This window comes from Sycon ciliatum, chromosome 5 (genome assembly GCF_964019385.1).
Source record: "Sycon ciliatum chromosome 5, ocSycCili1.1, whole genome shotgun sequence".
In the NCBI taxonomy this organism is placed as follows: domain Eukaryota; kingdom Metazoa; phylum Porifera; class Calcarea; order Leucosolenida; family Sycettidae; genus Sycon; species Sycon ciliatum.
The window spans coordinates 10,393,472-10,405,576 of NC_088647.1; the positions used below are offsets into that span (position 1 = coordinate 10,393,472).

Below are 12,105 nucleotides of genomic sequence, written 5' to 3' on the forward strand. Positions count from 1 at the left end.
AGAAGTGTGACCTACTTTGAAAAGCTGAGATGCTAAAGGTGATAACAGCTCTAACTGAGGTGATAACACAGGTGCGCATTGCTGGAGCATAGCCTGTACGAGTCCTGTATGTAGCGTGCAGCGCTAGAAGAGGTGCGGAAAATAAATCAACAGACAGCACTCTAGCACCTCGGGTTCTTAGGCCATGTCACACTTCTACGTTGAAGGTGAAGAATTGCGCCAGTGTTGCCCTATAGAACATCATTCATTCACCTCACAATATTCATTTTCTACTACTACAAATACCTCCACCGATGAGCTCTTTTGGAGCAAAACAGCTGTCTGAAGGGTCGGCGGTATCAATGAAATTGTCCTCTCTATGGTGATGATAAGCATGTGGAATTGGTCAGCCGAGAGCACGGTCTGTTTGTCGAGTTAATCAACAGTGACTGGTTATGTGCGTGAATATCATTTGTGTACATGTACAATCACTTTGATTGTGTGCAGGGATGGGTTTGAAGACCCTGAGTCCGGAATAAGCCACTATCTCTGGTCGATAACTACCAGCAACCCAGCATACAATGCTGGACTGCCAGCTGCGAAGCGCCTGCCCTCATCGGCGTCAGCAGACTGCACACGACTATCGCCAGCACTGCCACACAATGTGACGGTCTACTCCACGATTACAGCTGTTCACGATGCTGTGGAGCAGCTGAACGCAACGAAAACTTCTGATGGAGGTGAGATACTATGTTCATTGAGCGATGTTCACCAACATGCACAAGAAGAACAGAGCTAAGATGATGGAAGATGTCGGCAGTGAATCAACTATATGCTCATACCATACAGCTGCCAGATCCTGCTGGCATTTGTAGGATCAGCAGTGCAATGCCTTTGAATAACGTCCTTGCTCCTTTTATAACTCTTTTTTTCCCTGCTCTTTCACAGAACTGTCCTATCTTTCAGCAGATGTGATCTGCCTGCTGATATTTCAGGTGTGGTTTCCCTCCCCCCCCCCCTCCCCCCCCCCCCCATCCTACATTCACTGCTGTTTACAGATGCACTGCAGTTACATCATCACATTGTGTTCATGTTCTCCTTTCAGTCATTGTGGATCAGTCTGCCCCACTTGCCGGTCAAGCCGCCATTGGACGCAACGGTACATCCAGTGGTCCGTACTGGTCTGAAACGTACCGGCTCAGCGCCTTCTGGTCGGGGTTCAAAGACCCCGAGTCGGGGATATCGCAGTATGATGTATCTGTACTGCACACTACTGGTGGATCGGGGCCAGATGTGATAGCATCTGCAACCATGCCTGCTAATCAGCTAGTGTACGACTGTTACAACCATGACTGGGAGGACGGTGACAGGGTACAAGTACAGGTTGCTGCTAGCAATGCGGCATTGGAAAACACCACAGTCATGTCGCAGGTAAGTACTTATTTGCATGTGCCTGTGCCTAGGGTAGCGCAATGTGCATGTGCCTAGGGTAGCGCAATGGGTTCTTGTGTGATCATCATCGGTTATACATACTATGGTTTCGAGGCTTATGCTCACGTGTTCCAACTTACAAATGTATTTTGAAATGGATGACATCATACTTCACGATGCAAAAAGAGTGTGCGTGCATGTGTGCGTGTACATTCTGCATGTGTGTTGTTATGTACGTGTGTGTGTGTACCAGGTGGTGACAATTGATAGCAGTCCGGCCGTCATATCAGAGCTGAATGATGGAGCGGTGCCAGGTGTAGACCAGCGTTACGTCACTGTGAACGACACAATTGCAGCAAATTGGAATGCCAATGACAGACAGTCGGGTGTGGCATGGTACGAGATCACTGTCAACCAGTTGCAGAATGGGAATCGCATGCAGGTAAGCATGCACACGGACATGTCTACTTAGGCATGCCCTGTATCGTCAACAGCTTTCTACCAACATTCTCAGTGCTAGAATTAGTTTGAGTTTGACATTTCTTTTGAAATGTGGAAACCATCAAATCTCCCGTGTGCAAACTTGTGTTGGATTATATGAGAGAGTGTTGCATTGATGGCAGCCGGTTTTGTTGTTTCGCCGTGCTCAAACTTCATTGTGATCAGTTCACCAACTCTCCGCTCTGACCTCCTCAGACGAGATCTTCTGTTTCAAGGTCCAAGTGCCTGGCTTTCTGTAGGTTGAGTTGCAATTGGTGCTCTTCTTGGTCTGTTCATGCTGCAGGTATGGCCAGTTGCACCGGCAGTAGCACATAGACAGAACGCCAGCACCTCCAGTTTCAGCACAGCATCTCTGCCACTGACAGATGGCAGCCAGTATTCTGTTGTGTTGTCCGTGATGAATGGTGCTGGTCTCATGACGCATGCTGAGAGTGATGGTGTGTTAGTTGATACAACACGTCCTGTACTCCGCAACCTTGCTGTTTACTCCTCCCTGCCTGTCGGTCTTGTCCCGGCCAACAAGGATGAAAGTGAAAACCTTCTGCTGAGCTCCACAAGCTCTCTGGCTGTATCCTTTGAGACGTATGACTTGCAGAGTGGCATCAAGTCATCACGTGTGGGTATACGAAACACAGCCACTGGTATGTATGTGCCAAGCAGAGGCTACCCTAGTGGACTAGCTGACTTCGGCCAGGAAGTGTCAGGCCACTTGCAAGACTTGACATTGCTTCGAGGCGATGCCGTGACTGGGCCGTTCTATGAGGTGACCGTCATGGTTGAGGACAAAGCTGGCTGGAGCTCACAGATGCTAATCTCCGACAGGATCAGGTAGGAGTCCAATGCATGCAGAAGGTAGCTGGCTACCCATTGTGCAAGTACTGATATTGCTTTAGGTGTACTGTTTACAACTACTAAAGATGTGATGCTTCAAAGCTGAAAGTACGACTATTGGTACATATTTTGCCAGCGGCATGAGCCATACCTATTGGATAGGGTTTAAAGAACATGCTTGTAACATCTTCTATAAACATATTTGTTATGCCTGTATGCTCTGGTGTAGGGTTATTGCTAATGACACAGCTGGTACTGTCTTTGACGGAGGAGACCCGGCTGAAGACATTGACTATCAGTCCGATGACACCGTGCTCACGGCAACTTTCCACGGATTCGAGGTAACATCGTGTGACATCGAACATGTTACCTGGGCCGCCAGCACACAACGCGACGATCCCGAGGTGGACATGTCCTTCACAGGTCATGGTCTCACAGTGACATCACCATCTGCTAGCACCCCTATATCGGGCCATGTCCATGCTCCAATGTCCAGTCTTCAGGGAAAGCGCTTCTTCTTGACTATACGTGTGCAGACTGCATGCGGTACCGTGCTGCAGGCAACATCGGACGGTGTGCTCGTGGATAACTCTCCACCGGTGGTTAGCACCAGTACCTTCACTGACGGTCAATCATCATCCAGTGTGCCACAGTATTCAGCTGATTCTACCGTGAGCCTTGCCTCATGGGCGCACACAGACCAGCAGTCGGGTGTAGAGAAGATGGACGTGTTGATTGGTACCTATCCTGGAGGTAGTGACATTCTCCCTGTGGCCGCCAGTCAGGGTAACCAGCTACAACGTGGTCAAGGCACACAGGGAGACAGTGGTCTGTCTCGCTACACACTGGTCACAGCCAGAAACAAAGCTGGCCTTACAACTCAGTCCGTCACTGATCCTGCTGTCATCGACACAACTAAACCAACCAAAGGACAGGTAGGCTGTGTGTGTGAATCCTGGATGGGATAATTGCAGTACAAGTTCTAAACACCAGAGAACATCTCTTTGCAGCTGTCCACGATGCGTGATGTGCAATGCAGTAACAGTGAGCAATGGCTGGCAAATCGGGAAGCTTTTTTTTGTTTTGGTATAATGACTACTTTGGAATACCACAAGCGAAACATTCATATCTCAACAGTGCATTGTCTCCACACACTGTGGGTATTTTGGAAGCAGTGATCAGTCCAAGTGTTCCTATCTTTATAATACAGGGTATATGAAAACTTTGTAAAATTGGGTAAGGCTATTGTAGCAAAGAGATTGGGTAAGGCTATTGTAGCAAAGAGACCCTGAATCTCTGGCGTAAAATGTGTTGAAAGTTTAGTTCTCTTGATTGGGGGCTGGCCGATGATGATGAGACATGTGGAATGCCAATTTTAAGCTGCCCAATTGGCCTCCTCTTCCTGTTAACCCACTGCATGTTGTGTGTTTATGTGTGCATGTGTGTTCTATGGTACAGCTGTTATGTAGCAAGTCACTACCAGTAACAGATGCTTGCTCACTTCGCTGCAGCTGGACAGGCTTCCGGGACGTTGAGAGCGGCATTGCTAGGTATGAGATAAGCCTGGGCTCGAGGTCTGGAGCACCGGATATCCACAGCAAGACAACGCTACCAGCACAGACTTCTAGCTTCACATTCAGTTCACTCAAGTGTACAGGCGGAGAATCATACTATGCCTCACTGTATGCCACCAACAATGCCAACCTTGCTGTTGCCATGTTCGGTGGAGTGATATCAGTGGACAGCACGGTGCCTGTTGCTGGGTCTATCACAGTTCTCTCTAATCACGTTGCTGCGAATCTCTCCTCAACTGCCCCTGGTCTGTATGGTCAAAATGTACCCTGTCTTGTGGGTGCTACACAGCTTCAGATCACATGGAGTGGCTTTGAAGACCTGGAGTCGGGAATTTCTGGGTAGGTGTTTGTTGTGGCAGTGAGTTGACTGTGTGTATAATGTCTCCAGGAAAGCAACACTAGACAACCAAAGGCAATGGGAGCTAGTCTCAGAAAACCCCTTTGGCAATATTTTCTTGTCCCCAACTTACAACTTCAAGTGGTGTATTGTACTTGTGTGCTAGCTCTTGGTCGCTTGTGTCACCACCCAGTAAGTAGCTTGCCCAGTGATGTCACCACCCAGTAAGTAGCTTGCCCAGTGATGTCACCACCCAGTAAGTAGCTTGCCCAGTGATGAATGGTTATGCAGCCTTACTACAGGTACCGGGACAAACATGACTTGTGTTTCTCCCAGAAAAAAGTGTTGGCGCATGTGTGGTTGCACGTCTGTAGCAAATGTCTTGGACAGAACAACGTCATAAGACATAGGCAACTCAAGGGATCTAGAATACTAGTAGCCATGTTTGCCATTGCTCAGAGCTGCATACCATTATACGAGTATACGTATCAGAAACTGGACTAGTGACCTATTGATGTATGAATGTTATCAATACTAATCAATATGAGGGAAAGCTGCAAACGGGAAAAGTCCGAAGAAAAAAAGTTATCATTACTGTGCTGAATTTTCCGCATATGTAGGAACACCACCGCCCTCAAGGATCACTGTACTAAGCATGTCATCAGTTATTTGTACTGCTATTTACACAAAGCACGCATACTTCAGTACACGTATGTTTATCATTGGCTGTGTTCTGTATGCCATGTTGGTTTTACAGATATTCAGTGGGACTGGGAACATCACCGCTGTCTGACAACATTCAAGAGTACGTGGACGTTCCGGCAACGACAAGCGCATGGACATTCCGCTCTCTGGAAACTTCGGTGCTGCCGTCCACTCTCCTCTACGCAAGTGTCCGTGCCCACAACCAGCTTGAGATGGTCACAAGCATCCCATCCCAGGCCGTAGTATTCATAGGTAGCAACCAGCGCAAGCAATCTGTGCACATCCGTGGCAATGCCGGCAGCAGCGTGCAGGTGGACACATCGGCCATCAATGGAACATGGCTGCCCAGTAATATTTCATGTGCAAGGTCTCTACGCTGGAAGATCGTCCCGTACGACACGTCTGCACCGCTCCAAGACTATCAGTCGGTATCGCCTGACGGTAGCAATGGTGTAGTTGGTCTCTCCAACAACAACTTAGCCTTGTTGAAGGGCCGCTCGTACCGTATCGTGGCCCAGTCCGTAGATGAATGGGGTGCGCGTAGAATGTATCACTCCGGTGGCATATCAGTAGCATCATCCACTCCTCTCCAACCAGGAATGGTCAGTGATGGTTCCTATGCAGGTGTTGACATTAACTACCAGCTAAGCTTGTCGGAGATATCGGCAACATGGACTGAGTTTGGAGATGACACTGCCGCCGGCCAAGTCCAGACCTACTGGGTAGCTGTGGGTACGGATCGCAGATACCCAGCCACACGCTCCAACGTCCTAGGCTTTGTGTCGGTCGGCAAGCAGCGCTCCTACACAGCATTCAACCTGAGCCTGTCTCGCTTCACGGTGAGGTATTATGTAACAGTACGTGCTGTTGGACAGAGTGGTGCCACCACCGAGGCTACATCTAACGGTGTTCTAGTGGGCTACTCCTCATCGGTAACAGCAGGACAGGTCACTATTGCTCCACTTGACTATCAATCAAGCAACACCAGCATACAGGCCACATGGGACGGTTTCAAGTCTCCGAGAGGTATTGTACGCTATGAATGGGCGGTCAGTACATCGCAACTCAGCTCCAGGGACTTGCTAATGGTATGCAATGCTTCAAACAGTAATCTGCAGTTCAGATCAGCTGGCAAGAGTACCAAGGTCATCGCTAGCAATCTTCACCTAGTCGACGGTGCTACGTATTTCATCACAGTGCGTGCTGTTGACCAGTCGCAGGACTGTGTCGCTGCGCAGTCAAACGGTGTTATTGTAGACTCCACACCGCCGCTAGCTGGTCGGTTGGTTGCTGGCTATGACAATCAGGCCATGGGCGGCATCCTAGCCTACTCCAAGAGCAGGAATGAGCTACAAGTTGCATGGTCGGGATTCACGGACAATATCAGCGGCATTGACTACTACGACATAGCCATGTTTGAAATAACAAACTGTTCGAGCATCACACCCATTGCCTTTGATGCTGGCCCACCCGCACACAAACTGGGTCGTGTCAATTCCTACACATTCACACAGATCTACCAGAAACCAGGACAGGCATACGTTGTCCGATTAAATGCCTACAACAAGGCAAAACTGGTGACGTCGGTTACCTCCGGCCCCGTTTTGGTGAGCAGTGCCATGCCCATCCGGGGTGACGTTCATGACGGCCCGTCTTGGACTGTGGACCGTGACTACCAGAACAGCACGACAGAGCTGTGGGCAAGTTTCACCCATCACCGCAATGTGTCCAGCACCACTGTCCCGTGCCATTCAGTGAAAGCCTATCCACTCACCTCACCATCAGCTGACTGGACCGGGCTCGCTGGCAGGTAAGAATAATCACACGATGTTCACAGCATGCTGTTCATACTAGTGATGAATCTCACGTCCACAACACAAAGAGAGCAAGAGGAAAGCATACAGTGCCTCTTAAAATTCTGTGCTGTGCCTATGGAAAGCCATACCCTCCGTCCCATATTCTGTACATCTGTCTTTGCAAACGTTTCCTTAACTTTTCTTCTACACAGAACATGAGTTGGCAAGAAACTCCTGTTTGCGACCTGTATTGTCGTGTGGTTACATGTGCAGTTTTGATGGCAGCGCAGTGCATAACAAGTTGAAGTTTGTGCCGTCGCAAGTGACGCACAGCGCGGTGACCGGAGCAGCACTCCAGCTTCTCGGCAACCTGTCCGATGACCGTGTAGACAGTTCCGGCTATCGCACTGTTGTCAACCTGCAGTCAGGTGGTAATGTTAGCTTTGAAGGTCAATCAGCCAGTGGTGATCCTGAGCTGAGGAACTTTACTGTCATGAGTGTGGTTCTATGGCACGGGCCTGTATCATCCATTACTACTGACCTACTGCAGCCAACTGTACCAGGTAAGACTTGCGCTGCTTCTTAGACATGTATTCTCTTGTAGTATCAATACTGTATCATGTAATTGTTTGGAAGGATGAGGTAGATGCCTGACTGTAGTGGGGATGTACACCGTTCTTACTCATTAGTATCACTCTTCCTTCCCTGACTGAAAACCTCTTTCCGTCCTGTGTGCTGTCCTCTGTCCACGTGTCGCCTGTTACAGTGTCCAGGGCTGAGAGTGTTCAGCTGATACCCAGTCATCAAGCAATAGGACTCCAGATACATCCAGGTAATCTCTTCACAATTCTGCTGTTTTTGAGGGGTCACACAGTAAAACTGCTCAATTTCAGTCTGCTGAATGGAGATCAGGGGTACCCTGGAGTATTCTCCTTATTCATACTTCGCCGGTTTCTTACCATGATTGGTGTATCACTCTCCCTCTATTATGCTGGATTAAGGTGAAGCTGCAAGGTCTAATCACTGTCACTAGATGAATTAGGTGGAATTGGTATTTTTACTAGAAAGCTACATGGTACTAAGCACGGTACTTTGCACAAGGATACAACTAACCAGTGTGAGCCAGTCAATAGTTTGTTGGTTGAATGGTCACTTGATTTATCTACGTAACGTTATTATGTCTGTTCTACCACAGCCTATGGAAACTATTCAGCTCGCTTGTTAGTATGGTCCAGAAAGGAAAACGATACATCTCAAGTGGAGACGGCATGGTACAACCTGGCGTTCGATCCAAGTGACGCGTTTCATCGATATCGACTTGTGTTCAAGCGCCGCGCTGCAGCTGACTTATGGACAATGAATGTCTTGCTTGATGATAGCATTGTCATAACCATGGCTGGTAAGGACATGGGGAGGGGGATAACTGCGCATTGTTGTGGAAGGATTGGCAACTTGTTTTGAGAATGGATTGTGAACCTCCAAGGAGTGAAACAAGGCTCTAAAACAAGATTTGCCCATTTGACCAGCGATTCCAGATTCGAAGATGCAGTAAATTGTGTGGATATAGATTGCATTTGTTTCCCCAGACCAGAGCAATAGGTACTATCTGTGATTTTAAGCTGGTGTGTGGCTATGTTGTCTGCTTGCATTATCCTAGGAGTGCCGCCGTTGACTGAAAGAACGAACTTTGTTGCTCAGCTCTTTAACCGCGGTGGCTTTGTGCCTGCAAAGCTGGGTGGAGTGGCTAGGTCGGTCACCGCTCATATCCGCAACGTTCGCTTCCCCCTCACCAACGGAGATTCATGTGACTTTGGGAAGCCGTTCTACAGCGCGGAGAGTCCAATAGTCCGCTTTGAAGCAGCTGTGGGCACTTGGCCCGGTGCCACCAATGTGCAAGATTTCAAAGTAAGATTTGGCTGAAGAAAGTGTTTATAGAAGCTTCTACTGGACAATTTGAATACCCTGTTTTACGCACTGTCTATGTGTGTTCTGAGTATCCCGCATGGTTCTAACTTTGGTGCGTCGGTGTCGCGGCGTGCGTGTGTAATTGGGGATATTGGCTATGAATCGTTCCACAAGGACAGAGGATGAAATTTGAAATTACTTTTGTCTTCTTGTGAAATTTTCCGGTCCTCTCCTCATTGTTGTGGGCTTAACATGCTGGTCTGTAATCATTGTGATCACTAGCTAACTTCTGTTGGTGCTTTTCTCATGCATGTACTGTGTATGTTGTTCTTTCCCTGTTTTCTGTGCCTCCAGTCGTTTGCAACACCATGCCGCAGCTGTCCACCGGGAGTGTGCCAGTCATCTTCTAATGTATGTGATACCAGGTGTGCATCTACAAACGATCCACACGTCATGCAGGTCTACTTGTCCGGATTAGAACTGAGCAACTTTGCCGGGCAAACACGGGACTCTGAGCTGGTCTGCACCTCGCGTACACAGTGTGCGGAACAGAAGCTGAGTAGCTACACAAGCCAGCCTAGCTTCTTCGTCACGATACGGTCTACGAATGGTGCAGGGTCGTCGGTGACATCAACATCCGACGGAGTCCGCGTCGATACCACGCCACCAGTGTCGGAACGTCAACCCGTTCACTTTGACGTGGAGTACTCTCTGAGCGAGTCCGTGGATTACCAGAGCAGTAACACCACCATCTACGCCAGCTGGAAGTTTGTTGATGTGGAGAGTGACATAGTGGAATACTCCTGGGCTATAGGGTCCACACTGGGTGGTACTGAATTGCAAGACTTTGTCTCAGTCGGCACTCAGACGTACGGAATCAATCGGAACTTGGCTGGTCAGCTTTCCCACAACGGTGTGTATTACGTGATGGTGGAGGCTACCAATGGTGCAGGATTGTCCAGTAATGCAAGCAGCGATGGAGTTACTGTAATCACCACCACCATCAACCAGACACAGGCTGAATCGGTCGTCAAGTCACTCTTCACTTTGGTGGTTGAGCCACCTACGAATAGCACGGCCATTGCTTACACAACGACGGAGAGGAGAGAACAGGCTGGAGTTAGCTGGGAAGGAGTCGCGTCTGATGTTGTGTGTAAGTCTGTCTTTTTGGGGTTCTATCATCTTCTGCCCCACACAAGCTTTATGCTGTATTGTTCAGTATATCTCTCTGCATCTGTTGTGGGCTGCCAGTACCAAGTTCGTTTGATCCACCAAGACTTTAAAGTGTGATACTAGTACTTTGAAATGTAGTAACATTATTTGTGTAATCGTGGTGTTCTGCTGCAGACTGGAGGATTGGAACGAGTCGCAATGCTGATGATATTCTCCCCAGCACCCGCATCAACACACAGAACACCAGCGATCAACAGGCTACGATTATCAATGCCCGTGTGATGTTGGGCAACGCGTCCATTGCTAACATCTCCGAGCTAGTAGCCAGAGCACAGGGCAAAGCAGAGCAGGAGAGTGACAACTTCTTCCGATTGGAGCCCGGTCGTGTCTTCTACCAGCGTGTAGATGTGTGCAACATTGCTATCCGATGTGCTAATGTTGAGCTGCAGCCTGCCGTCGTCTGTTGCCGTGAGTTCATCTGTACAATGCTCTCTGTGGAGCTCTTTTCTATAAGCACCCCCCCCCCCTCCCCCCCCCCCCCCCCCCCTGTGTTGCGTGATCTCTGCGTGATCTTCAAGAAGATGCACACACCACAATCAAGAACGAGGGTATATGACGGCGCATGCTTTTGTAACAGTAAATAGTTGTGCAAATGTTTGATCTCCAATTGCAGACAATCTGGTGTGCGTATATGTTAACGGCAAGTAACAGTGCAGTGATGTGTTGGCAATATGAAACTCTTACAAAACTGCATTACTCTCTAGCTGTAACGACATCATCCCAACCGCATGTGATCTGTTTCTTCGCTTCAGGACCCGGTATGGATGGCAGAGTGATCGCCAGGAACAACACACCATCAATTATTCTTGCCGGCCAGGCAAACTCCACTAAAGGAATGGGACAGTTAGATGCAGCAGATGGTCCATATTATGTTCTACTAAACAGCACAGAAGGTTTGTACTGACAGTCTGCTGTACCCAGCCTGCGGCTATTATCCACAACCATGAACCCCCCACCCCGTCACATGACTATCCATGTGAACAGCCAATCAATGGGCTTAGTGGACGGTGCAGTATTTCATGATATTGAACCCTCGCTGAAGTTATTGATTATTATGGCCAGCAGGGAGGTCAATGTTGCCAAGGACAGCAGATGTGGTAGCAAATACAATGGGGAAATCATCCTTGGACCTGTCGGTACTGCTGGAGGAAGCTGATTCCGAGAATATGGCAGTATTTGAATCTTGCTTTTGGAAGGTTGGTTAAGAGAGACTAGTTGAGTATATGGTGCAACGCTTAGGCATAGGTAAAAAAAGAGACCAATGGAACCGTGCCACAGTGCAAAAAAATGAAGCCGTCGGAAACGTGGCAAACTCAAGCACAGGAAAACAAAATGTGGGGTAGCATGGTCTGAGTATTGTATAGCAACAATGTTGCACTACAATACAATACTAGTGATACCAAGTATAGCATTGTATTGCACATCTCCAGCACTTTGTTACTCCAGTTTTCTTAGGCCACTAGTTCTATGTTTCTTGTGCTTACTAGCTTTGCCTGTTGGCGACACTCTTGTTGGAGGTCTGCTCTCCTCACAAGATATCCAGCACAGCTATTCACCAGCTGTTAGCTTTATTAGCAACCCTGTGCTCACCTCCAACCAAGCATCACGCCAGCTCACTGGAAGGTACGCCACATAAACCATTGCGAGGTTATAATGTTACTCATAGGCTAAGTCATAGCACTTTCATTCTGCTGTGTTAGTTCGTGGTGATGTCATCGTGATGTCATCGGTCACAATCCACCCTTTCACTGGGTTGGTGAAATATCGCCTTTACTTGTTGTTTGCGCTTCCTAGTTTGTCTATAGTCTGGTAC

General features: G+C 48.4%; 1 protein-coding gene across 1 annotated transcript in view; it reads left to right on the forward strand.

Moving 5' to 3' along the window:
* LOC135817562 (uncharacterized) overlaps positions 1-12,105 on the forward strand; it is a 41,616-nt gene that overhangs the window by 15,374 nt on the left and 14,137 nt on the right. The window contains exons 19-33 of the mRNA XM_065330774.1: positions 487-719; positions 1,085-1,410; positions 1,664-1,852; positions 2,195-2,739; positions 2,972-3,677; positions 4,201-4,655; positions 5,411-7,168; positions 7,428-7,717; positions 7,921-7,986; positions 8,350-8,553; positions 8,812-9,059; positions 9,414-10,212; positions 10,407-10,700; positions 11,045-11,185; positions 11,780-11,915. Coding sequence (XP_065186846.1) covers positions 487-719; positions 1,085-1,410; positions 1,664-1,852; positions 2,195-2,739; positions 2,972-3,677; positions 4,201-4,655; positions 5,411-7,168; positions 7,428-7,717; positions 7,921-7,986; positions 8,350-8,553; positions 8,812-9,059; positions 9,414-10,212; positions 10,407-10,700; positions 11,045-11,185; positions 11,780-11,915 — 6,390 coding nt within the window. The remainder of the gene's footprint in view (positions 1-486; positions 720-1,084; positions 1,411-1,663; positions 1,853-2,194; positions 2,740-2,971; positions 3,678-4,200; positions 4,656-5,410; positions 7,169-7,427; positions 7,718-7,920; positions 7,987-8,349; positions 8,554-8,811; positions 9,060-9,413; positions 10,213-10,406; positions 10,701-11,044; positions 11,186-11,779; positions 11,916-12,105) is intronic.